This window comes from Puma concolor, chromosome E2 (assembly GCF_028749965.1).
Source record: "Puma concolor isolate L17-30 chromosome E2, mPumCon1.1.hap2, whole genome shotgun sequence".
Taxonomy (NCBI): domain Eukaryota; kingdom Metazoa; phylum Chordata; class Mammalia; order Carnivora; family Felidae; genus Puma; species Puma concolor.
Window position 1 is genome coordinate 55,671,111 of NC_141681.1, and position 26,321 is coordinate 55,697,431.

Genomic DNA, 26,321 nt, shown 5'->3' on the forward strand with positions numbered 1-26,321 from the left:
GACAGAAAGGAGGCAGAGGGGGAATGAGCCAGAGCTCAGAGCCTGAGCGATGATGCTCTGTGCTGAGTTCATCCTCACAGCCAGAACAGGGGGCTCAGCAGGTGGCCCAGTGAGTAGCGTCCCTTCCTCTTGTTGGGGGGGGGGAGGGTACACTGCACATCACACCCAGGTGCGGTCACGTCACATCCTGCCACCTGCGTGTCTTCAGGTGACACATAGGCCCATGAATCACAGGAGGCCAAGGCCACAGAAGAATGTCAGTATCACCTGGGTCAGCTGTTCCATCCTTTCCTTTCAGATGAGAAATGGGAGGCCCAGAGAAGGCAGTGATTCAAAGGAGGTCACACAGCAAATCCACCTAACAACCAGGAGGCCCCAGTTCCAGCTCTAGGCTCTTTTTTTTTTTTTTTAATTTTTTTTTTAACGTTGATTTATTTTTGAGATAGAGAGAGACAGAGCATGAATGGGGGAGGGTCAGAGAGAGAGGGAGACCCAGAATCTGAAACAGGCTCCAGGCTCTGAGCTGTCAGCACAGAGCCCGACGTCGGGCTCGAACTCAGGGACCGCGAGATCATGACCTGAGCCGAAGTCGGAGGCTTAACCGACTGAGCCACCCAGGCGCCCCAGCTCTAGGCTCTTATATCTCATGCCCACGACCTCTCCTGCAAGGTGAGCAAGACGTCAAAAAAGATTCTGAGTTCTGGACCATTTATGCAGCATCTTCTCCAGTGGGAATTGAGTTAACTCTAGAGGTTGTCCAGCTCCGGGCTGTCCAATGGAACTTCTTACAACAGTGGAAATGCCCTATGTGCGATATTCAGTACAACAACGAGATGTGGCTACAAAGCATTTGATATGTGGTGAGTGTCGGTTAAGCATCTGACTCGATTTCAGCTCAGATCATGATCAGCATGGAGCCTGTTTGGAATTCTCTCTCCCTCTCTTTCTCTCTGTCCCTCCCCAGCTTGTGCACGTGCTCCGCCTCTCAAAATAAATAAATACACTTAAGTAAATAAATAAATAGCCCCATATGGTTAGTGGCTATCGTATTGGCCAGCACAGGTCTGGTGGAACTACCTAGCACAGAGGTTGGGAAAAAAAAAACAATGATAGCTCCTTTTCTTAGGTTCTAATTATGTGCAGGCTGACTTAGCCTCGTGTGTTATTATACTTTTACATTCACGGTTTTACAGATAAGAAAATTGAGCCTTAATCGAGTTTCACTCTGTAGTTAAGAAATCAGTTTGCTTTAAAAAAGAAAAGGAAAAAGAAAAGAGAAGAGAAAAGGAAAGAAAAAAGAAGAGAAGAAAAAGAAAAAAGGAAAGGAAAGGACAGGAAAGGAAAAAGAAACCACCTTGCTTTAGATTCCTTGCTCTTCCCCTTACTGGCTGTGTGACTATATGAGCAAGTGACTTGTTTCTCTGTTCCCCCAGTTTCCTCATCTGCAAAATGGGTTCAATAATAGCACTTAATCTTTGTGAAGATTAAGTTAGTTGATATGTTGAAAAGCCCTTGGACCAGGTGTGGCATATAGTAAGCACTCCAAAGATTCATTCACTCAGTAAGTATTTATTGAAACCTTGGTGAGTGCCTTTGGGGCTAGGGATACAACAGTGAACCAAACAACACTTCTCTCTCCCAGAATCACAAGTTAGTACAAGGCAGGATTGGAACCCAGGCCTCACTAATTCCAAACCCCAAGTTGATTATTAAACCACAGCATGTCTCATAGTTAAGGTGGCTGAGAAGAAAATATATAAAGATGTCCTCTCTTGGGCTTGACTATTAACAGAATGAGCCACATCACCAAATAGGGATCAGGAGTGTTGGGCTGTGATAAGTTGGTCCTGGCTAATTATCCTCCATAGTCTTCTGGATCCAGTCTACATATTTGCAGACCTTGGTATAGACACCAGGCTTTCTGGTGAGAGCACATGGATCCTGGCCCCAGGAGATAATGCCTTGAAGAGACCCGTCACAGACCAGAGGGCCCCCAGAGTCACCCTGGGTATGGAGAGAGAGAAACCAGTCACAAAGGGGGGGAGGGTGGCCATAGGGGAGGGGCAGGATTGGGCATGGTGTTAGCGATGGTGTTGGGATTGGGGTGGAGGTTTAGGATGGGGTTGGCAAGAGAATTGGGGATGCGGTTGGAGATATGGATAGCAATAAAGATGGGTGAGGGTTGGAAACGGATGTGGGGGGGTGGTTGGGGCTGGAGTTGGGGGTGGGAACGGGGACAGAGCTGGGGATCACACAGAGGTTAGAAATAGGAACTAGGGGTGGAGAGAGATTGAGGGTTGCAGGGAGGGGAGACTGGGTTAGGGTTGGGGATGAGATTGGGATGTAGTTGAAGAGGCAGATGAGGTGGGAGATGGGCACGGGGATGTGGCTGGAGACCCAGGCCCTGCCCCCTGACCTGGCAGGAGTCTTTGCCCTCTTCCCGAACACTGGCACACACCATGGTGTCTGTGATATTGCCGGGATAGGCGTTCTCACACTCTTCGTGCTTAATGATGGTGATGTTGGCACATCGCAAGGTATGGGGCAGGTGCACTGTGGAAACGGCATGAAGGGGTGTGGACAATGAGAGCCCCCAGTCCCCTTCCCCATGCTACAGAGCCTGCTCTGGACCCAAGGACCTTGCTCTGCCCCACCCCACACCCAGGTCCTGTCCTTGCTGGCAGCCAACTCATCTCTCTGCACTGGTAACACTACTGAGTAAATTTATGATGCCGGTTGTTCCAAATACACTATCTCTGATGCAGCCCTGGTAGGTGGGTGGAATTATCCTCATTGTATAGACAAGAAAACCAAGGTTCAGCGAGGTAAAGCCACTTGCCTGAGGCCCCACAACTAGCAGGTTGTGGATCTGGCAATGTGCACTATCTGTCTGACTCCAAGGCCCCGATTTTTGTCTCCCTCCTCCCCAAGCCTTCCTTATCCCACCACTGACACCCCCAGGAACGCCCCTCTTGCACTCTCGTACTCTATGACTCTCCCCTCTGCAGGTTCCTCTCGTTCCCCCTGTCCCTCTGTCCTCCCACACGCCCCCTTCTGTGTCGCCCTCTGGAGCCCCTACACTGGGGGCTGGACGTCGTGCCCCAGCCAGAAATGAGGCAGCGGGTGCCAGGAGCGACACAGCGTGACGACAGCGTGAGTGGTCGCACGGCCCGGGTGATGAAGGCCGCTGCCGTCATCTTCACCAGCATGATGTCATTGCGGTGGTCTTTGTTGGGGAGGCTGTTGTTGAAGTCTGGGTGGGGGAAGGACTCGGTGGCCGTTCGGGTCTGCTCAAAGCCATCCCGCCGCTGGAGGTTGTGCTCCCCCAGGTGAACTAAGTATCGGCTGAGGTGGGAGAGATGGCGTCAGAGGTGGAAGGTCAGGAAGAGAGGCAGGAGACAGGAGGTGGGGGGGACACAGAGGGGAAGGGGAAGGGTTGAGTGCAACTGAGAGAAGAAAGCAACAAAGCTCCACTCGCAACTTCATCCCCATTTCCCACCGAAGCCTCCTTCGAAACCGTAACCCCACTCGGCCCCCACCCCCTTCCCAACACCTCCCGTCCTTCCGTCCTGTCTCAGCTCTGTGTCCATCTTCAGTGCTCATGCCACCCCACCCGTGCCCGTCTCCGACCCCATGCCCATTGTCCCCATCCCCAAGCCCCTCTCCAACCATCTCTCCATCTCCAGCCCCCTGCCGGCCCGCCCCAGCCCCCGCACCCACGGCTTGCGGCAGTGAGCTGCTGTCAGGAGCCATTTGGGAGCGATGAGCGTTGCCCCACAGAGCAGCCGTGTCTTCTGGAACAGAGCCACCTGCCAGGGCTGGGAATGAGGAGAGCACTCATACCCCTTGATGATCCTGGTCTCTCCCCCTACATGCCCTGGAGGGGAGTGAGGGCAAAAGAGGGGCTCAGGCAGAAGTGGGGGTGGAGAGAACAGAGAGGGGGTGGGCGGTGTGGGCCCCAGCCCCGTGTCCTGCTGGGAGGCACTGTCTGGATGGGCCAGATATTAAATGATTGAACTGCTTCCATACTGATTGGTCAGTAGCTACTGTTCTGGGCTCTTTGAGTATCTCCCCAGCTACCCTGGCCCTTCCCCTGGGACCCTCCTTGACCTCTCCCCATTTTGGCATCTAAAGGGATTATGTCTGGCCTGGCAAGGGGCATTTGGGACCTCATTATGGCTCATATACCCATTTAGATCTTCTACGGATTGTTCTGTATTTTGAGTATCAGCCCTGTCAATATCCAGACATAGAGGGCTGAGAGATCTTAAAGATTTGAGAAGGGGGCCCCTGCCTTCCCCCATTTCCCACATACCTGTTACCAGAGCAAGAATGATTAATCGCAGAATCATCATGGCCTGGAGAGGGGAAGGGCAGGCCCCAGGTTCTTCTGGGAACAAGAAGGGACAAGGGGCCAAATCACTTTATGGGGAGACTAGGGAGGGATTGGTTCATGTTGTCTCCTCCTCCCCTTCCCTGCTCTGGCTCCCCCCAGGGAGAAGCAACGGGGTTTGAGGAACCCCCGAGTTCTCACAGCATCCCGGCCTCCAAACCTTTAAAATAAATCTTTGAGGGGCGCATGGGTGGCTCAGTGGGTTAAGCCTCTGACTTTGGCTCAGGTCATGATCTCATGGTTCATGAGTTCGAGTCCCACATTGGGCTCTGCACTGACAGTGCAGAGCCTGCTTGGGATACTCTCTCTCTCCCTCTCTCTCTGCCCCTTCTCCCTCCCCCCGCCCCGCTCTCTCAAAATAAATAATAAATAAACTTAAAAAAAATAAATCTTTGGTATCAAAGGTGGCCTTAGAGGGGACTAATACCAGCTAAAAGCTTCTAGCAGCCAAAGAGAATATGGCAATTGCTGGGAGGGGCTTTGACTTTGGGGCAAGCGATTGGCCGGCTCCGTTTTAAGTCAGCCATGGTACCTGTGAGATGCTTTGGGGTGAATGTTTTCCTTCTTGCACACCTGAGACCTGGCCAGGCCCCAGCAGCTTGGGACAGGTGAATAAAAGGAACCAGCGTCATTTAGCATCCACCGCAGGGTGATATGGGCCCGTATAGCAGGGAGCTCAGCCTGGGACCGTGTTTTAGCCTTGTCTTTCTGAATGCCTGCCCCTTTGAAGGACAGGCAGATAGAGCTGGGCTGGGCCGGTCAGGGGAGAGGCCAGTGCCCTCAGCTGCCCTGGCCAGCAGGGGGAGGGGTGGAGGCTGGACTCAGCTATCAAAGTAGGGATCAGAGACACAGAGAGAGGCAGAGAGCACCCACCCAAGCCTAGAAGGGCAGAGCAGAGAGAGAAAGGGTGCGGAGGTAGAGGAGGCCAGGCATGCTGCATGGGGGGGGGGGGGGGCGGTTGTGCCCTTCCCTCCCCGACTCACAGGCTCTGGGGCTGGGGCTCTGGGTGGCCGGTGGTGGTAGTGGTGGTGTAGGCAGCTGTGGCGGTTTGGGTCAGAGGCAGGTTGGGTCAGAGCATCAGGCACCAGGCAGGTGGCAGACGTGGGGTGGCCCGGATGACTAGGCCTCCTAAGCCCTGCCTTGTTGCCCTGGGGGTGGTGTGTGTGTGTGTGTGTGTGTGTGTGTGTGTGTGTGTGCCTGCCTGCCTCTGTCACCTCTCCAAGCCCCTCTTCTCTCTGCTTTTCTCTGTTTCTCCGACTTGTCTGCATCCTTCTTCGTCAGGCTGAATCTGTCCCTCTTTGTCTCTGCCGTTTCCTGCCTCTCTGTAAATCTCTGTCATTTTTCTCTTTGCCTCTCTGGGCTTGTGCCTTTCTGTCTCTTTGTCTTTCTGTGTCTGTCTCTCTCTCAGTCTCTCCCTGCATGACTCTTTTTAACTCTTTATTGTTCTTTGTGTCTCTCTGTCTCTGCCTCCCTATACCTCTTTCTCTCTCTCCCCCTCCACCTCGGTTTCCCAGTCCCTCTCTCTCTCCTGTCCCTTCTCCTCCCTCCCCACAGCCCAAGCCCAGATGGGCCCCTGGCCTCCTCAGGGCCCTCCCTTCTCCATTCCAAGGAGAGGGGAAACTGGGGTGTCACAGAGGTGGGGCCACTGCCAGCCGAAGGGGCAGGCCGGGAGGGTGGGGGAGGCAGGTTGGGGCCTGTGGGAGTCGAGGCCCAGGAAAGGGAGTCAGCCCTCTGCAAGGCCTCAGCCCCTAGCATTCCTCTGGGGCTTTGTTTCTGCCACCCACCCTCCCCTCCGCTCCCCTCCGCTCCCCTCTCCTGCCTCCGCCCCTACCCCCCCAGCACCCTGTTCCCCGCCCCCCCCTCCAAATCCAGCTGTGACACTTACTCGCTGTGTGACTTAGGTCCGATGACTTCCGACTCGGAGCCACCTCAATATCCTGTCTGCCGATCCCTCTATCTCCCGGCTGGCTCCTTATCAGTTAGATCTCCTGCTTCCGTCTTGCCTCCTCTCTCCTCTCTCCCCTAACCAGAAGTGGGGCAAGACGACCGACCGGGTATGGGTTCTGAAGGCAGCCAGGCCTGGCCTCAAACCCCGGCTCTGCCTCTTCCTACCACAGTGACGTGAGCCAAGGGACTCCACCCCAGTGAGGCTCAGTTTCTTCATCTAGGAGATGGGGGGACAGCCCTGCCTTGGGGTGATTGGGATGAGGACTCCGGGACAGCCGAGCACAGCAGGCGCTCAGCAAGTATTCCCATGCTGTCACCATCACCCCGCACTCTCCTACCCCCAAATTCCCTTTCCATCCACTGGGGAGAAGCTCTCTTTTCACCTCCTGGACGGTGGTGAAGACAGAACCCAAGGGGTGGGCAGGACTATTTTAAGACCTAGTCTGGGTCCTCTTGCTTTCCAAGGCCACACCCCACCTTCCATCATCACAGACATAGTAAAACGAACCCACATCCCACATTAAATATAACGTGTGCTTGGGGCACCTGGGTGGCTCGGTCGGTTAAGTGTCCGACTTCGGTTCAGGTCATGATCTCGCGGTTCGTGAGTTCGAGCCCCACGTCGAGCTCTGTGCTGACAGCTCAGGGCCTGGAGCCTGCTTCTGATTCTGTGTCTCCCGCCCCTCAGCTCCTCCCCTGCTCACACTCCATCTCTCTCTCAAAAATAAATAAAGATTAGGGGCGCCTGGGTGGCGCAGTCGGTTAAGCGTCCGACTTCAGCCAGGTCACGATCTCACGGTCCGTGAGTTCGAGCCCCGCGTCGGGCTCTGGGCTGATGGCTCAGAGCCTGGAGCCTGTTTCAGATTCTGTGTCTCCCTCTCTCTCTGCCCCTCCCCTGCTCGTGCTCTGTCTCTCTCTGTCTCAAAAATAAATAAGACATTTAAAAAAAAAATTAAAAAAAAAATAAAGATTAAAAAAATTTTTTTTAATTAAATATAACATGTGCTCAACAGCTCCAGCAAAGCCAACTTGGAATCCGCTACATGGAAGAATGTTAGGTTTTATAGACATTTAATTAAATGGTCATGAATTTTGATTTTGCAATTTTCATTTGGCATTTTTGGGCCAATAATTTTTCCCCCTTCAGGTCCTTCATGGGCACTGTTCCTAAAGTGCTGGGTGGAGGAAAAAAAAAAAAAAAAGGCCCTTATTTTTATTGTTATAAGTAAACTTTGCTACTCCATTCCTGTGTGGCTCCTAAGGGAAAACCCTCACCCTCTGTGGTCTCTATTCCTACAGTTGTGGGTAGAGGACTTGATGAACCTCCTTCCTGTGTCAACCAGCATGGGGGCATCAAACAGACAGACACATCTCCTCCTCCAGTTATATTTATTCCAGGTAGTCACTCATTCCTTTCTCCCCCAACCATGGGTCTTAAAAGGGCTGGCTGGAGTTGGAGTTCTGGGAAGAAAATCCCCAGAGCAAGAAGGATGGGAGCCAGAGTGATAATGGGGGGCGGTGTTGGTGCTCTGAGGCTCACTCAGTGTAGCACCCAACCTGAGGGGTGGAGGTGGAGAGAGCAGGCTAGTTGTTCCTCATGACCATCCGGATCCAGTCCACATATTTGCAAATGTTGGTGTAGACTCCTGGGATGCCTTTTTGCCCACAAGGCTCCACAGTTCCCCAGGACACTAGACCTTGAAGGACTCCTCCACACACCAGGGGTCCTCCAGAGTCACCCTGGAATACAGAAGGAGAAGGAGCACTGAATAAATAAGGAAGAAATCCTGTCCCCATTTTCTTTTTCCTGACTCCCAAATCCATTCCCAGGCCTTGAAGACAATGGGTCCGCGCTTGGTTATCAGAGAGAAGAGCGTTACTCCGTTCCTGAGGTCAAGAGCAATGACTGACCAATAGGGAAGAGTACCCTGTTCCTAAGGGGCCAATCCCAGGGAAGGCAGGACTCCATAACACGGTGATGGGGGGCGGGGGTGTCTCTCAAGGGGGATGGTTAGAGCTCTGGCTAATGAGTGAAGAGAGTGTATTCAGTGACCAATCCCAGCGAAGGAGGTGGAAACCATAAGCGTTCTATAGAGGACAATTGGCACGGGCCCTGACCAATGAGGGAAAGAACACAACCACCAGTGACCAATCCCAGCAAAGGAAGGCGGGAGCTATACAAGGTCTCTCAGGGACAAAGGCTAGGGAGCCCTAGCCAGCAGAGGGTGGCATCCTCCAACCTGAAGGACCCAAGAGGGCAAGGTAGTGGAATTGGAGGGCAGCAGAGTCCACCAGGCTCCTTTCCCACCTCCATCCTAGATTCTCTCACTCTCTGACCTGGGCCAGCACCAACTGGAGGATGGTATGGGGAGAGACAACCAGTTACACTCCTGAGTTCTAAATCCCTGCCAGCTCTTGGCCTTCCCCACCTTTCTTTGTCTCTTCCTGTCCCTCTCCTTATGCTCTTCCCATGTCTCCTTCTCTGTTCCCTCCTTTCCTCCATCCTCCATCACCTAGCTCTTGCTGCTGTATCCTGCGCCTCCCCTTCTTTCTGACCACGCCTCTCTCTCCCGTCTCCCTGCTCTGTCTCCTACTTCCTGTCCCGGGGTGACCGTGCATAGCCTGCATTCACTCACCTGGCAGGCATCTGCCCCATCAGCGCCGCTGGCACACACCATGTTGTCCGTGATTTTCCCGGGGAACAGAGCCTGGCAGGCAGCACTGGAAACGATGGAGACATTGAGGCATTGGAGCAGGTCCGGGAATGGTTCTGGGGGTGGAAGATAGAAGCTGCATTGTTCCCCAAAGCTTCCCATTTGGGGGCCACATCCTTCCACCAAAGGAAGCCAAATATAAGTCTATACTCTGCCCTCTTCCTGCGACTCTCCACAACAATCCTCAAACTTCTAGATTTCAGATTTATGACTTCATTTCATAGTGACCCTTGCCCCAGTTCATTGACACAAGTCCTCCTCTCCTTTAACCTATGACTCTGAGTGCCATAACTCAAGACACCTTTTGTCCCTCCAACCCCAGAAACAGTGAATCCGGACTTTTCTCCTTAAATTCCCCATGCGGTGCCCTTTGACCTTCAATCTTATTATACTTAGATCCCAACTTGACCTCATGTTCCCTCTCTGTCTCCAGACCCCACATTTCTTGTCTTCTCTTAAACGTCCAAACTCAGCTCTAAACCACTGCTCCAAAGTGACTTCTGATCCTAGTTTATTTGACCCCAGACTCCATGACCCCTAACCTCTAGGGCTTTCAATCCCAGACCAGCAATCCCTGATTGAATCTCAGTTTCTAGCCTCAGACTGTGGCCAGCTTGTGCAACATCTGGATCCCATGTCCTCAACTCTACAATGACTTCTAACACCAGAGTCTCTGACCCATGACCCAAGGTCCTATTTACCCGTGCCTTTTGCTCCAGTCTGATGATCCCTGCCATCACTCTGGCCTCTAATCACATCCCTGACCTATGGCTTCTGACTCCATACCCAACCCGTTGACCACTTTGACTCCCAAGACCCCTGGTCCACCATGATCTCTGACCCCAAACCACAATCCCCATGTTTGACCCTTGATCCATCCTTCTGTTGGCATGACTCCTGATCTCTCGTCCTCCACCCCAGACTTTGCCCGTTCTGAGCCCTGACCCTGAGGCTCCCTTACTCCCTGGCTGATTGGTGATGCCCCAGCCTGAGATGTGGCACTTGGTGCCAGCCGCTGCACAGGTGGTGGGCAGGGGCAGGAGCTGGACGCTGCGGGTCAAGCGGACGGGTGTGCCCAGTCGCAGGAGCCGGAGGTCATTGTCATGGCTGTGCCCGGCTCTCTGGTAGCCGGGGTGGGTCACGGAGAAGCTGCTGCGTCGGATCTGCTCCGTCCAGTCCAGACGGCTAAGACTGTGCTCCCCCAGGCGCACCCAGTACCTGCTGGGGGGGGGGGGTCAAGGTGGCTCAGCGGGGGGCAGTGGACCCCTGGCTCCCAGACCCTCCAGCCTTTCTCTGCTGCTTTGCACCTCAGTGTCAGTCCTCCCTCCCTCCCACGCTTGTTCTGTCTCTCTGTCTCTCGTCTCTATCACTCTCTTTCCATTTCCTGCATTTGCCTACTTCTCCTCCCTGAGTCCCTGCATCTCTGTCCCTTTCTGAGTCTCTTAGCCAGGGCAAGCACATCCATCCTTCATTGCTTGCTGCTCTGTTCCCACCACCTAGAGGCTGCCTGCGCTGTTAGCACTGTCAGCGGAAGGACGCGTGAGTAATGAGTGGAGTCTCTCTGTTCTGTCCCTAATCAATCTGCCTCTTCGTGTTTGGAAGTTCCCTTTTGAAAAAACCTCAGAGCTTCAGACCTAGAAAGTCCAATCTCCTCATTTCACAGATGGGACTGCTGAGACCCAGAGAAGATGCCCAGACTGGGTCAGGGAATAGCTGGGGTGGTGACAGATGTCATGTGGGAAAGAAGGGGAACACGAGGAAATGGGAGCGGGTAGATGAGCAGGTTCCAGGACCCCTCATGCCACCCACACTACCCGCCCCACCCAGCCCCACCCCAGACCCATTGTTGCAGAAGTCCTACTCTTTGTCTAACCTCAGAACCTTTTGTTGCAAGACCATTTCCTTACTCCTTGGCACCCCCATCTCCTACCCTGAGGGTTCTCCTCCCCATCACCTTTCCGCTGCCCACCCCTGGAAGAGACCACACCCAGACAGGGGCTTACCTGCCACTGCAGTGAGCAGCTGTGAGGACCCATCTGCGGCCAGTGAGGACCCCCCCACAACGCAGACTGGTGCCCTCAAACAGCCCTACTTGCCAAGGCTGTGAGTGACGGGCACACTCCTTGCCTTTAATAATCTTCTCTGTGGCCGGTTGGCTGAGCCCTGAGGACAGGGGTGTGGGCCAGAGAGATGGGGTCAGAGATCTAGAGATTGGGGCTCAGAGACAGGAAGAGAGATGCAGAGATGAAGACACAGACAGGTAAGAGAGAGAGAGAGAGAGAGAGAGAGAGACCGTGAGAGAGAGTCAGAGACAGGGAGACAGAGATCCAGGGACAAATACAAAAAGACCCAGCGATGCCCAGAGACACAGAGAGGAAGAGAAAGAGAAAAAGACAGAGAGATGCCTAAAGATAGGAGGGAGACAGGGGCGCCTGGGTGGCTCAGTCGCTGAAGCATCCGACTCTTGGTTTTCGGCTCAGGTCATGATCTCACAGTTTCGTGAGCTGGAGCCCTGCATCGGGCTCTGTGCACAGAGCCTGCTTGGGATTCTCTGTCCCCCTCTCTGTCTACTCCTCTCCCACTTGTACTGTCTCTGTCTCTAAATCAATCAATCAATCTTAAAAAAAAAAGATAGGAGTGAGACAGAGACAGACAAGCACAGAGACAGAGAGAAAAGACAGAGGCATAGTGACAGGAAGACACAGAGAAGGTATAGATCAAAAGATAGAGGTGGCAGGGCCCCCAAGAGCTGGAGGTGAGTGGAGACATAGAGGCAGTCCCCTCCCCTCCTCAGTGCCAGACTGGGGATCAGACCTGGAGGGGGAGATCGGAGGGCTCCCTGTCAGGGAGGAAGGGCTTCCCGCCCCGCTGGGGAACTCACCAGAAACACACAGGAGCAACAGGATGCTGGAGCCCAGGGTGAGCCACCTCCAGGTCCTGGGAAACGTTGGGGGAATCTCAGAGATGGCCCTTTCCCTGTCAACCTGCCCCTCTCTTTGCCCACCCCGCCTCTTTGCCCAGCTCCAGGAGGACAGGATGCCTGCCCATCCCCCCCTCTGCCCATCTCAGGTGGGGAGGGGGGGTCACCTCATTGGTGACCACCTGCCCCCTCCTCACCTTGTCCCCCTGCTTGCTGGGGCCTCCATGTAGCTGTCACAGTTCCAGCCTGTCTGCCTCTGCTATCTGTCTGTCCACCACCTGCCTGTCCTGTCATCCACTGGCCACCCCGCCAGTCAACTCTCCCACTGTCCACCTGGCTTCTCAGCCACCTGTCATGCTGCCCCACCTGTCCCCCTCCTTCTGTCTGTCTGCCCCAGACAGGCAGCTGACACAGCTTTTAACTCTCTTTGTTCCAGCCCATGCAATTTCCGGGTTGAGGGAAGGGGACCAGGAAGACTTGGGGTGGGGCACCCTCTCTAATCCCGCAGAAAATCTTCTCAGCTAATGGCACCTAATTGAGCTTTACAACTAAATGGGGAAAGGGGGGTTGGGCCCAGAATGGCTCTAGGGGGAAAGACCCGGCCCCACTCCTTTACCCCTTCTCTCCGAGCCAGTGCCCAGACCCATGACTGAATGTGACCTGGGAATTGGGTTCTAATCCTCATTCCTAGTGAGGAAGGCTCAGGGAGGGTGGGGCCCTCCCCCCCCCCCCCCCCCGCGGTGTGCAGGGAAGAGGCAGGAGGGTGAGTGTTTAAGAGCACAGGAGAGTGGAAGGGAGAGGCTGGGAAAGCCAGAGCTGAGAGAGCCCAGACTGAGAAGAGAAGGAAGGGATTTCGAAATAGATGATCAGAAAGAGACTGAAGAGGTTTCCAAGCTGGGTTCTGCAGAGTCTGATTCTAACTGAATTTTTTAAATGCACGGTCGACCCTCTTCCCTGTGAAGCCCACTTTTCCTATCTGCATGTGGCCGATTTATCTAATTACATGAAAGTTATTTATTTATTTTTTGTCTTGCGTGAGGGCTTCCACTGGGAAAGAAAGGGAAACAGGGGACCGAGAGAGAGCCAGGGACAGGACAGTCTGTGCTGGTTCATCTGAGTTTTTGCTTCACCTGTGAGGGAGGAAGGGAGAGAGAGAGAGAGAGAGAGAGAGAGACAGACACTCAGAGGGGAGGAAGTTGAGAGGGAAGGTGGTCAGAGGCAGAGGGAGTGGGAGGAAACAGAAGAAGACCCTCCCCCTTTACTCCTGCCTTTCAGTCCATCACCTTCTCTTCGGTCTTGGATCTCTTTCCTTCTCTGATTTCATAATCACATATCTTCAGCTTTTACTTTCTTTTTTTTTTAAGTTTATTAAAAATTTTTTAAATTTTATTTAGTTTGAGAGAGAGAGAGAGAGAGAGAGAGAGAGCATGAGCAGTGGAGGAACAGAGAGAGGGAGGGAGAGAATCCCAAGCAGGCTCTGCACTGTCAGCCCCATTGTGGGGCTTGAACCCGTGAACCTCGAGATCATGACCTGAGCCGAAATCAAGAGTCACATGCTCCACCGACTGAGGCAGCCAGGCGCCCCACAAATCTTCAGCTTTTGATTTGTTTTGAGACAAATCACCTAACTGAATCCCTCTCTACTTCTGGATTCCTGGAGGGTTGGGTTTATTGAGGTGCAATTTACATGGAATAAAATTCACCCTTAGCTCCAGTCAGGGGCTGCCCTCCAGAACACGTACAAGCATGGTCAAGTTCCATGGCTTTTCAAGAGAAGATGGAAATCCAGACTCATGGTGGGACGTTTTCTGATTTTCAAATATTGGCAAGAAAACAAAGCGTCTAAATCCCACTCTCTCTGTCTTCTTTTCTCTTTCTGCCTTTATTTTTTAATTTATTTTTTAAAATGTTTACTTATTTTTGAGACAGAGAGTGCCAGCAGGGGAAGGCAGAGAGAGAGGGGGACACAGGATCCCAAGCAGGCTCCTGGCTGACAGCAGAGAGCTCATGAACCATGAAATCATCACCTGAGCTAAAGTTGGACACTCAACTGACTGAGCGACCCAGGCGCGCCCTGCCTTGATTTTTTTTTTTAAATAAAACTCACAACATAAAATCCAGTGCCTGAACCATTTTATTTTATTTTATTTTATTTTATTTTATTTTTTTAATTGTTTTAACATTTATTTATTTTTGAGACAGAGAGAGAGCATGAACAGGGGAGGGGCAGAGAAAGAGGGAGACACAGAATCCGAAACAGGCTCCAGGCTCTGGGCTGTCAGCACAGAGCCCGACACGGGGCTTGAACCCACGGACCACGAGATCATGACCTGAGCCGAAGTCGGATGCTCAACCGACTGAGCCACCCAGGCGCCCCCTGAACCATTTTATTTATTTATTTATTTATTTTTTTTTTAAAATTTTTTTTTCAACGTTTTTTATTTATTTTTGGGACAGAGAGAGACAGAGCATGAACGGGGGAGGGGCAGAGAGAGAGGGAGACACAGAATCGGAAACAGGCTCCAGGCTCCGAGCCACCAGCCCAGAGCCCGATGCGGGGCTCGAACTCACGGACCGTGAGATCGTGACCTGGCTGAAGTCGGACGCCCAACCGACTGCGCCACCCAGGCGCCCCAGCCCTGAACCATTTTAAAGTCCACACTTCAGTGAGGTCCACCATACTCAAAACACTGTGTAACCATCACCACAATTTAATTCCAGGACATTTTCATCAGCCCCAGAAGAGACTCTATCTCCATTAGGCTGATGTCCATCACATGATGAATGGATTGATAAAATGTGGTCTATCCATACTCTGGAGTATTATTCAGTCATAAAAAGGAGAGATACACTACCACTGGCTACAACGTGGATGAACATTAAAAACACTATGCTTGGGGCACCTGGTTGGCTCAATCCGTTAAGTGGCCGACTTTGGCTCAGGTCATGATCTCATCGCTCGTGAGTTCAAGCCCTGCGTCGGGCTCTGGGTTGACAGCTCAGAGCCTGGAGCCTGCTTCAGATTCTGTGTCTCCCTCTCTCTCTGCCCCTCTCCTGCTCATGCTGAGTCTCTCTCTCTCTCTCAAAAATAAATAAACATTTAAAAAGAAAGAAAAAAGAAAACACTATACTAGCTGAAAGACGTCCATCACAAAGGCCACATGTTATATGACGCCATGTATACGAACGTCCGGAACAGGCTCACCCATAGAGACACAAAGCAGATTAATGGTGCTGGAGCTGTACGGAGTGGGGAGTGGCTTCTCAGTGGTTCTCTTTTGACACAGACTTGCAGACTTGTGGCTTCTGGAAAAAGCCAGTCCCTTCTTTTGCAGCTGGAGGCTCAAAGAGGGCACAGACTGGCTTGCAGCTTCACTCTCACACCTCTCGCACTCAGCTCGGAGCCCCTTTGCCACCTCCTCCAGGGAGCCCACAGTGCTCTCAAGTCCCAAGCTCCACGTTTTCCTCTTGGGCACCATGGTAAACTCAATATGAAGGCTGTTCCCTAGAGAGAACGCGGCCACCCTGACACCTGGGGAGAGGGCCTACAACATGGAGACTGTCTTAGACGTGGAAACAGAGGCAGGACTAGATAATGTCACTTGCCCACAGCCACGTGGTTGGCAAGTACCAGAACCAGAGTTTGAACCCAGCCAGTTGGCTCCAGAGCCCCTATCCAAACATATGAATGAACAAATGAATGGCTACCTGAACGAGTACAGGTGTGAACAGAGGAACGTATGAATGGTCCTACAGGCTTCAAAGAAGAAGGACAGCTTTTGGAATCATACACACGGCTGAAAGCTCAGCTCATGCCATGACTCCCTGGGGATCATCATCAGGCTTTGGTTTGACCTCAGTTTGTTCATCTGAAAAATGGGGCTAGGAGGAAGCTACCTGTCTACATACCGCTTCCCCTTTTTATAATGTCTATTTTTTTGGAGAGAGAGACCTCATTTGCACCCACAAGATGGGGAGGGGCAGAGAGAGACTGGGATCTGGAGGATCGGAAGTGGGCTCTACGCTGACAGCAGAGAGCCTGACTCAGGGCTTGAACTCATGAACCTTGAGATCATGATCTGAACCGACATCAAGAGTCAGACGTTTAACCAACTGAACCACCCAAGGGCCCCATACCATTTCTTGTTGGGCTCATCAAACCAGGCAACAAAAATGGGCGAGGATATCAGCTGTGTTGAGTTGAGACACCATCGCAATTGGCTTTCCCGGTTCATTGCTTTCTGAAGAAGGAATTTGCAAAGCTGACTTAGATGACAGAACCTTTTTTTCTCAGCTGTGAAGCACTATCAGCTACAACTTGGTGCTCTGTCTTTTGTCTCTGTCTGTACACCTCTCTCTCTCCTTCTATTTCTCTGCCCCGTTCACTCGTTCATTCATTCATGCCTGCAGGCATGCATTCACTCAACAAACGTTTTGAGATGCCCTGTGAGCCTGACCCTCTGCTGGGTGATCCTGGGAGCACAGAGTTTCATCAGAACCAGCAGCCCCCACCCCTCCTTCGCCTGCTCTGTTCTCTTCCATCATTCCCGGCAAAACTTATCCACAGAGATCTACTCACTGCTTGCCCTGGACGGCCGCGGTGGTCTTTGGGTCTCCAGAGTCCTTCCACATTGAGCAATCTTGGTCTCCTGGTCCTCACCTTACTCGCCTTCAGGCAGCCTATCACCTGGTCTGCTGCTCCCTCCTTCGTGCATTTCTGGTTTCCTTCCACTTTCTGTCTCTCGGACACGAATAGGCCTTTTTTCCTCTCCTGGTGTCTTTACAAATAAGGGTGTTCCCAGGGCCAGTCCTCAGCCTTGTCCTCTGCACTGACTACATACACTGGACAGTTTCACCTGTCACCTGGGGCAAGATGGCTCTTTAGTCTCTCCCTGGCTTCAAGCCTGTGCATCCAGCAGCCTCCTGGATGACCCAAACCCAGGTCCCCCACTGTCTCACCAACCTATTCTCAGACACTACTCCCTTGGCCTTGTGGTGGCTTCCCCCTCCCCCTCCCAACTAGTCCTCTGGTCTGGACCCTTGAGACACTGATTCTTCCTAAGACCCGTCCTTCTTCTGAGACATCCCATCCCGGTACTGCCTCCACAGATAACTTCCTCCCAGTTCCCTGGCTCTGACATCTGCCTCTGAAAGTCTGGCCCTCTGCAGCTATTGGCATCTTGCATGCCCCTGGGCCCACATCACATGCCTCTCGTGAGCTCAGCATCTTCCCCCTGGTTTTCCCAGGGTGGGGGGAACACCACAGGCCAATTCGCTAGGCTGAATTCACATACTCTCCTCCTCTTTCCCCCTCCTTAGCCCTGGCCCTCCATTGTCCCACTCTCTCCAGCCTCAGCTCAGGCCTCAAACCCCCCTCCCTGGACCCTCACCCTAGCCTCCTACCTGGATTCCCTGCCTCTGGGCTCCCTTCCCTACCCCCCACCCCCACCCCTAGTCTCTGGACAGCCCCGCAAGGGTCTTTCTACATCCAGCCTGTTCCTTCTCTTCTGCCACACCCCTCCCACACCTCCCTGGGTTATATTTGGTTTTCTTGCCAATTGCTGGCACAGAGCTTTAAAATCTCTGGAATTTCCTGAGTGGTCAGAGGTAAGGAGTACCATAGGAGTGTTATTCCTAATAAGACACTCAGCATTTTGTTTTCTTTACGTTTATTTATTTTTGAGAGAGAGACAGAGGGTGAATGGGGGAGGAGCAGAGAGAGAGAGGGAGACACAGAATCGGAAGCAGGCTCCAGGCTCCGAGCCGGCAGCACAGAGCCCCACGCGGGGCTGGACCTCACCAACTGTGAGATCATGACATGAGCCAAACTGAGCCACCCAGGCACTCCCATAACAACACACTTTTAACCCTACCAGAATTTATGCTACTTAGGTGACTGTTGGAGGAAAATGCAGCCTGGTTACCAGGGGAACCAACAACTTGGGTTGGAACTTTCAGGCCCCCCTCCCCCACTGCCCTGGCTGGGGCGAAGCACACAGACAGGTCGGGGTGCAGATGTGCCAGCCCAGGGCCACTTGAAGGAAGCCCCCCATCCCATGCCTCTGTTCCTGAATGCCAACTATGGAAACTCCTGACTTGGGTTGGTTAAGTCTACAACAGGTGCAAATCCCAAGCAGCACAGCTCAAAATGCACACTCACCAGCAGGCACAGGACAGCACAGCACGAGGAGAGAGACTCCGTGGGGGCGGTCATCTAGACTCCTGTTCACAGCACCAACTGTGGTCACCCCACGGAGGCAGGCTGGACCCTTCTGATGCGTGTGTGACATCAAAAGTCAGTCTTGACATGCGGACCAACTTTCAGATGGGGGAGTCCATCCCTTTTCTGGGGGGGGGGGGGCGGCTACCTTATCCTTCCATTATCTCTCTTCCAAAAATCCTTTCCACACCCCTCCCTCACAAGCCCCAGCTTTCCAAATCCCTCCAGCACAGGATCCCATTGTTATTACAATTCCCCTGAGCAAAAATAGGAAGAGGAGGGCGTGTGGCCACAAAATCCCTGGAGAGGGAAGGAGGGCGGAGGGATGCCTGAGAAACCTGGCCACCTGGCTGGCCAACTGAATTAAGGTATTGCTGGCAGTCAGAATCTCCAGCTCAGGTATGTCATTATTTTCTGCCTCCCATCCTTTCCACCCTCCTGCAGCCTGTCTGCTTCTCTTGCTTTATCATTGACATTGACCCCTTAGAATGGAAGCTTGGGTTTATATGCCCTTTGCCTCCATTGATACTGTGATTGGTGATAAGAAATATATTTTGGGTCTTAGTCTCCTTCTGGCACAGGGTTCCTAAAACTCCTGTAATTCCTAAGTAAGGAAAGAGATGACGATGTCTTTTGTCATGTGAATGGGTGACTTTTGAAAGCTGCCAATAAATGGGAGGGGAGAGGGGCTGGAGGTGGAATCAATCACCAATGGACATTGAGTCAACCAATCAGGCCTATGCAGTGAAGCCTCCATAAACACCCAAAAAGATGGGGCTGGGACGGTTTCCAGATTGGTGAAGCTGTGTGGAGAGAGAATGACGCACCCAGAGAGGGCAAGGAAGCTCCACAGCCCTTCCCACGTATCTTGTCCTACGTATTTCTTCCATCCGGCTGTTCCTGAGTTTTATCCTTTCACAGTAAACCAGTAATCAAGTAAGTAAAGTGCTTCTCTGAGTTCTGTGAGCCGCTCTAGCAAATTGATCAAACTCCAGGAGGAGGTCGTGGAAACCTTCAATCTATATAGCAGCTTGGCCAGAAGCACAGGTAACAACTTGGACTTTCAACTGGCGTCTGAAAGGTCGGTAGTGGGGGAGGGGGGCAGGTCTTGTAGGACTGAGTCCTTAACCTCTGTGATCTGACGTTACCTCCAGGTAGATAGTGTAGTTAGTGTAATTACATCGAATTGTGCGGCTCCTGGGTGGCTCAGTCCGTTAAGTGTCTGACTTCGGCTCAAGTCTTGATCTCATGGTTAGTGGGTTCGAGCCCCGTGTGGGGGTCTGTGCAGCTCAGAGCCCTGGAGCTTGCTTTAAGATTGTGTCTCCTCTCTCTCTGCACCTCCCCTGCTCATACTCTGTCTCTCAAAAATAAAAGCATTAAAAAATCAAAAATTAGGTTGAATTTGTGTGGGAAAATTGCCTGGTGGTGTTGGGGAACCCCACCCCCACACGTTGGGATTGGGTGTGGAGACCAATATCCCTATTAGGCAGGGAAGCCCAACGTAATCCCTTATTAAAGGCCTCCTAGTAGGGGCAGTGGCTAAGCTTGTCCAGGACGCTTCAGACTAGGGAAATTCTTAGCCTAGGTCTAGTTTAGGAGCTGACATCTCCCTTCCTGGGGCCTCGGGAGGAGAAAAAGAAGTCTTGATGTGCCCCAGGCCAGTGCGGGGGCGGAGGCGGGGGATGCGTAGGAAGCATAGACCTCCCTCCCGTCCGAAGGCTGTCGGTTTCTCCTCCAGTCTTTTCCACACCCCTCCCTCACAAGCCCCAGCTTTCCAAATCCCTCCAGCACAGGATCCCATTGTTATTACAATTCCCCTGAGCAAAAATAGGAAGAGGAGGGCGTGTGGCCACAAAATCCCTGGAGAGGGAAGGAGGGCGGAGGGATGCCTGAGAAACCTGGCCACCTGGCTGGCCAACTGAATTAAGGTATTGCTGGCAGTCAGAATCTCCAGCTCAGGTATGTCATTATTTTCTGTTCCACAGGAAGGATTTGGGCGGCCACCTCCCATTCTCCCAAATCCCCAGCTGTCACCCAAGGCAGGCTGCTTTGGCTCTGGGGCCTTGGAGACAAATTGTCATAACAATTTTGTCAATGAGAGCAAAAGGATAATACTAATGAGGGCACCACTTAGTAAACACTTGCTTAGTGCCAGGTGTTGTGAGGGCTCTTCATGTATTAATGCAATTAATCCTCCCAAGGGCCCTGTGAAGTGGTTTTTGTTTGTTTGTTTGTTTGTTTGTTTAAATGTATTAATAGGGACGCCTGGGTAGCTCCGTCAGTTAAGCGTCCAGCTCTTGGTTTTGGCTCAGGTCATGATCTCACGGTTCATGGGTTCGAGCCCCGCATCGGGCTCTGGGCTGACCGTGCAGAGCCTGGTTGGTATTCTCCCTCTTTCTTTCTCTCTCAAAAATAAATAAAGGAACATTCAAAAAAGCCATTAATATATTTAGATAGTTCTAAAGCCTCAGGTGGGGAGACTTGAATCCGTTGGTGGCACAATGCTGTGAGTGATCTGTACAAGTCCCTCTTTTGTTTTCCTTACTGGCTTATTCCCTGTCTCCCTCCCCTTCTGCTCTTGTCCTTACCCTTGTGTATCTGCTATTATCTTTGTTACAGTATATCCTTCGCTATTGTTTTTATTTGTTGTGTATCTACTGCTACTATCTTTTGCTCTTGTGTATCCTTTGCTACCTTTATTAATGTGTGCCTTCTGCTATTGCATTTATTATCGCATAGCTTTTTTTAAACGTCTTTATTTATTTTTGAGAGAGAGAGAGAGCCAGAGAGAGAGAGAAGTCACAAGTGGGGGAGGGGCAGAGACACACACACACACACACACAGAATCCCAAGCAGACTCCAGACTCCAAGCTGTCATCGCAGAGCCTGATACAGGGCTCGAACCCACGAACCATGAGATCATGACCTGAGCCAAAGTCGGATGCTCAGCTGGCTGAGCCACCCAGGCACCCTCGCATAGCTTTTAAAGACTATGGTGACAAAATAAAATTTAAAAGTTTTTTTTTAATTAAAAAGGTAAAGGTTGAATTCACATAAATAACCATTCACCATTTAAGGTGTCCAGTTCAGTGGCATTCAGTACATTCACAATGTCGTGTATATTTTTTGTTGGTATACTTTCTTACAAATTGTGTATCACTTTATGTGCAAAACATTGCGGAGCGTTTTCTTTAGTTTTAATTTATGGCAGCAGGATTGTGGTACATAGTTTTTCCTTTTTAAGCTCAGAACTGTGCTTCTTTCCGGATGCCTGGGTGGCTCAGTCGGTTAAGTGTCTGACTCTTGGTTTCAGCTCAGGTCATGATCTCATGGTTTTGTGAGTTCAAGCCCCTCATCAGGCTCTGCGCTGACGGTGCAGAGCCTGTTTGGGATTGCCTTTCTCTCCCTCTCTCTGCCCCTGCCCTGCTCGCGCTGTCTCTGTCTCTCTCAAAAATGAATTTTAAAAAATTAAAAAAAAAAAAACTATGCTTCTTTCATTTTTCTCAATGTTTATTTTTGACAGAAAGAGAGAGAGAGACAGAGCACAAGTGGGGGAGGGGCAGGGAAAGAGGGAGACACAGAATCCAAAGCAGGCTCCAGGCTCTGAGCTGTCAGCACAGAGCCAGATGCGGGGCTCGAACTCATGAACCGCGAGATCATGACCTGAGCCGAAATCGGCGCTTAACTGAGGGAGCCACCCAGGTGCCCTAACTATGCTTCTTTCATTCTTAAAGAAGGTATCACTTACATAAATTAAAATCCATTCATTTTAGGTGTTCGATTTGATGAAGTTTGGAAACTGGATACAATCCTGTAACCTCCACCATAAATCAAAACCTAAAACAAGTACCTCCCACCTTCCAGCCACCCATTCTTAAACTGCCCTGCACTCTTTCTGCCAAAGCTCTCCCTCCTTCCCTGTGCCCCAGGCTACCACTGATCTCCATTCTGCCTAGAGTTTTGCCTTTTTAGAATATCATGTAAATGTTTAGCTTCTCTCACTAGCATAATAGCATTTCAGAATCACCCACGCTTTTGCATTTTTCTCTCAATAGTTCATTGCCTCTTATTGCTGTGCAGTATCCCACAGTGTGGACGTGTTACAGCTTTCATCCATTTGCAAGTCGTTACATATCTGGGTTTGCTTCCAGCTTCTGGCTATCCCAAATAATGTTGCTGCACACATTCACGTCCACATCATTTGTGTGGGCATGTTTTCCTTTCTCTTAGGCAGACACCTAGGAGTGGCACTGTAAGATCGTACGATGTGTGTTGGATTCTGAAGGAAATTGCCAAATGTTTTCTAAAGTGGTTGTACCGCTCTGCATTGCCATCAGCAGCGTATAAGTGTTCCAGAGCCCCACATCTTTGCCAATGCTTAATAGTGTCAGTCTTTTTAACCATTGACGTTGATAGCACCGCACCTTTGAGATTCCGTTCATGTGTGCCTCTAGCCTGTTGCTTGTAAGTGCTGTGTGGTCCTCCATGGTGCTCTCCACCGCATCCTAACACCCACCCCCACCCTCATTAGTGGGTGCCCAGTTTTCCTCTAATTTTGCAGCACAACAAATAAGTGATTGACAGACCCTTCCATACTTCCCTCTTTGTGACCTGCATGATCATTGCCCTAGGATGGACGTCAGGCGTGGAACTGTTGGGTCCTAGGGTCCCAGCTGTGCACCTGGGTTCCATTGGGTCTGCATCCCTGCCACTAGATGGGTTACTTCACTTTAAAGATTCCTAATCCGGGGCGCCTGGGTGGCTCAGTCGGTTAAGCAGCTGACTTCGGCTCAGGTCATGATCTCGCGGTCCGTGAGTTCGAGCCCCGCGTGGGGCTCTGTGCTGACAGCTCAGAGTCTGGAGCCTGTTTCAGATTCTGTGTCTCCCTCTCTCTCTGCTCGCACTCTGTCTCTGTCTCTCTCAAAAATAAATAAACATTAAAAAAAATTCTTTTAAATAAGTGGCAGAGCTGGAAGTCACACCCGGGCAGCCTGGCCTCAGAAACTACCTTCTTAGCTATCGCATCATGTTGCGTCTCCACCGATTGAGAAGTTTCCGGGTGCAGACTTTAAATGCCGGTCTTCCTTCTAACAACGCTGAGCAGTAGGTCCTGTTAGTACCAGATGAGGAAACAGAGCCTCCCAAAAGATAAAGATTCTTCCATCCAAAACCAGGTCCTTCAGACTCTACCCTCCTTGCTTTTATTTATGTTTATTTTTAAGCAGTGTCTACACCCAATACGGGGCTTGAACCCACGACCCCAAGATCAAGAGTCACATGATCCACTGACTGAGCCAGCCAGGTGCCCCCACCCTGTGTGCTTTTAAACTCTAACCCGTAGGCTCCCGTGTAGGAACCAGGGACGGTGGACTCTGAAATATGATGACTCTCTCTTTCAGAGATATTAGCAGTGTTCTTTGCAAAAGCGGCTTCCTCTAACCTTTGGGGTCTTTAGTCAATGCCGCCTCCTCCAGGAAGTGCTTCCTGACTACCTGTGGAAAACAGCATCCCCTCTAATTCTCTAACACAAAACTCCGTTTAGATCCTTCACGGATTACATTTATTATCACATAGAAGTCATCACAATTTGCAGTTACTTAGTTTAGTGTATTGGTTAATTTTCAGTAAATCCCCCTGAGGGCGGAGTTTATTGCCACTTTGGTGCCTAATAAACAGTTCAAAACAAAAATTCCCAGTATTTCCCTGCAAATCTATCCCTCCCAGAGTTTCCCCAATTTTAGTAAATGGCAGTTCCATTTAGTAAATGGTTGCTCAAGCCAAAGCGTTGAGGTTGTCCTTCTCTGTCTTTTCTCTCACACCCTTCATCTGATGTCAACAGGCACTGTCCAACAATCTCTTCAAGCAGATCCAGAATCTGACCCCATAACTCCCCTGAGAACATCACCTCCTGCCTAAGCTATTGAAGGGCAGTCACTTCCACACCAACCTCTTCACCATCTTCCCAATCTTCAGATGCATCTGGCCAGCTCCTGCCTCAGGGCCTTTGCACTTGCTGTCTTCGCATGGGGCGCTGCTGCCCAGGTATGCACCTGGTTCTCTCTTTCCATCCTTTCATTGTTTTTTTAAATATTGTTTTAATGTTTATTTTTGACAGAGAGAGAGAGCATGAGTGGGGGAAGGGCAGAGAGAGAGGGAGACACAGAATCTGAAGCAGGCTCTAGGCTCTGAGCTGTCAGCAGAGTCCGACGCGGGGCTCGAACTCACAGACTGTGAGATCGTGACCTGAGCCGAAGTTGGACACTCAACCGACTGAGCCACCCAGCGCCCCTGCTTGCTTTTTTTTTTTTTTTTAATGTCACCATCATTCCCCAGACCATCTTATTTTTTTAAAGTTTCTTTCTTTATTTTGAGAGCTGGAGAGAGTCTGTGTGCATGCGGGGAAGGGGGAGAATGAGAGGGGAGAGAGAATCCCAAGCAGGCTCTACACTGCCAGGGAAGAGCCCTACATGGGGCTCAAACTCACAAAGCACGAGACCATAAGCTGAGCCGAGATCAAGAGTCAGATTCTTAACCAGCTATGCAGGTGCCCCCGGACGATTTAAAACAGCGACTCTGGGGTGCCTGGCTGGTTCAGTCATCAGAGCCTGTAACTCTTGATCTCAGGTTTGGAAGTTCAAGCCCCATGTTGGGCACAGAGCTTACATTAAAAAATAATAAAATAGCAACTCCACTCACTCTCCCAACGCCAACATTCCCTATCCTTCATCTCTGCCTCATTTTTTTTTTAAATTTTTTTTTTAACGTTTATTTATTTTTGAGACAGAGAGAGACAGAGCATGCACGGGGGAGGGTCAGAGAGAGAGGGAGACACAGAATCTGAAACAGGCTCCAGGCTCTGAGCAGTCAGCACAGAGCCCGACATGGGGCTCAAACTCACATACCGTGAGATGGTGACCTGAGCCGAAGTCGGACGCTCAACCGACTGAGCCACCCAGGCGCCCCATCTCTGCTTCATTTTTGCCGTGGTTTACATTGCCACTTGTCCGTCTATCTCATTTATTTAGTCTCTCTGCAAAGAATGCAAGCTCTACAGGGCAGAAGTTTTACCCAATTCACTGCTTTATCAGCCATGTCTGCAACAGTGCCTGGCTTCTGAGAAGTACCAGTATGTGTTAAATAAATAAAGCCGTATTTACCAACACCCAAGAGAATGCCTACACATGGTCAGCACTGGATAAATGCTGAAAAAAGTCCCCGAATGCAACACTTTCTGTTGTTGCTGTTGTTTTAAGTAAGCTCGACACCCAATATGGGGCTTGAACTCGGGACCCTGAGATTTAGAGTCACATGCTCTGCTAACTGGAGCCAGCCAGGAGCCCCAAATGCAACAGTTTTTGGACCCTGCAAATCTGGGGGTTGTTGACACCCTAAGGTGATATTTGATAGGGAACCAGGCAAAGAATCATAGTGGAAATGCTTGAAGTTTATAATAACAATGTTAGGAGGAAAAATGAGAAGCCCCATTTACAGACAAAAGAACAGAGAGGCAGTGAGTTTCAAGACTTGCTCAAATCAGGGACTCGGTGACTTGGGCATTTAACCACTGCGTATTGGGGTCACTGAGGGTGAAGATGCTTGTGGGGGAGATGAAAGGACAACACCTGGCAGACAACAGGGTCCAGGTGTGGAAGCCCCTCAGGGCCCTGAACCCCAAAACTCTAGTCTAGTGTGCTGTTGATCTTTCGTGAGCAAGGGGATTCAGAGACAGGGGATACTGGCAAAATATGGGGTGTAGGTAGGGATGGGACATTTGGGAGACCCAAAACTAGGTGAGAACGAACCATTATGAGGATCCAATATTAGCTGTGCTATGATTAATCATTCAGATGTGCCTAGAAAATTGTTGGGGCAGAAGATTCTGAGTCCAAGAGAATATTTTCTTTTTTTAAAATTTTTTAAAAAATGTTTATTTTTGAGGGAGAGAGAGAGACAGAGTGCAAGCAGGGGAGGGGCAGAGAGAGGCAGACACAGAATCCGAAGCAGCTTCCAGGCTCCAGGCTGTCAGCACAGAGCCCCACGCCGGGTTCGAACCCACGGACCGTGAGATCGTGACCTGAGCCAAAGTGGGGCACTTAACTGACTGAGCCACCCAGGTGCCCCGAGAGA

General features: G+C 51.2%; 2 protein-coding genes across 3 annotated transcripts; both read right to left on the reverse strand.

Annotated features, from left to right (window-relative positions):
• Window positions 1–1,549: 1,549 nt before the first annotated feature.
• Window positions 1,550–6,490, reverse strand: KLK11 (kallikrein related peptidase 11). Of its 2 annotated transcripts, XM_086690570.1 has the most exons (6): window positions 6,279–6,490; window positions 4,316–4,390; window positions 3,721–3,877; window positions 3,080–3,345; window positions 2,417–2,553; window positions 1,550–2,004 (listed from the first exon to the last, which is right to left on the reverse strand). In XM_086690570.1, the coding sequence occupies exons 2-6, from the start codon at window positions 4,353–4,355 to the stop codon at window positions 1,852–1,854; spliced, it is 753 nt and encodes a 250-aa protein (XP_086546696.1). In that variant the 5' UTR covers window positions 4,356–4,390; window positions 6,279–6,490; the 3' UTR covers window positions 1,550–1,851. The 2 variants fall into 2 exon arrangements, with proteins under 2 accessions (XP_086546696.1, XP_086546695.1); XM_086690569.1 differs by lacking the exon at window positions 1,550–2,004 and having other exon boundaries at window positions 2,015–2,553.
• A 1,222-nt stretch (window positions 6,491–7,712) lies between these two features.
• KLK12 (kallikrein related peptidase 12) lies at window positions 7,713–12,543 on the reverse strand. Its single transcript, XM_025914749.2, has 6 exons — window positions 12,172–12,543; window positions 11,936–11,991; window positions 11,058–11,217; window positions 10,016–10,275; window positions 8,977–9,110; window positions 7,713–8,080 (listed from the first exon to the last, which is right to left on the reverse strand). The coding sequence occupies exons 1-6, from the start codon at window positions 12,198–12,200 to the stop codon at window positions 7,925–7,927; spliced, it is 795 nt and encodes a 264-aa protein (XP_025770534.1). The 5' UTR covers window positions 12,201–12,543; the 3' UTR covers window positions 7,713–7,924.
• Between the last annotated feature and the right edge of the window lie 13,778 nt (window positions 12,544–26,321).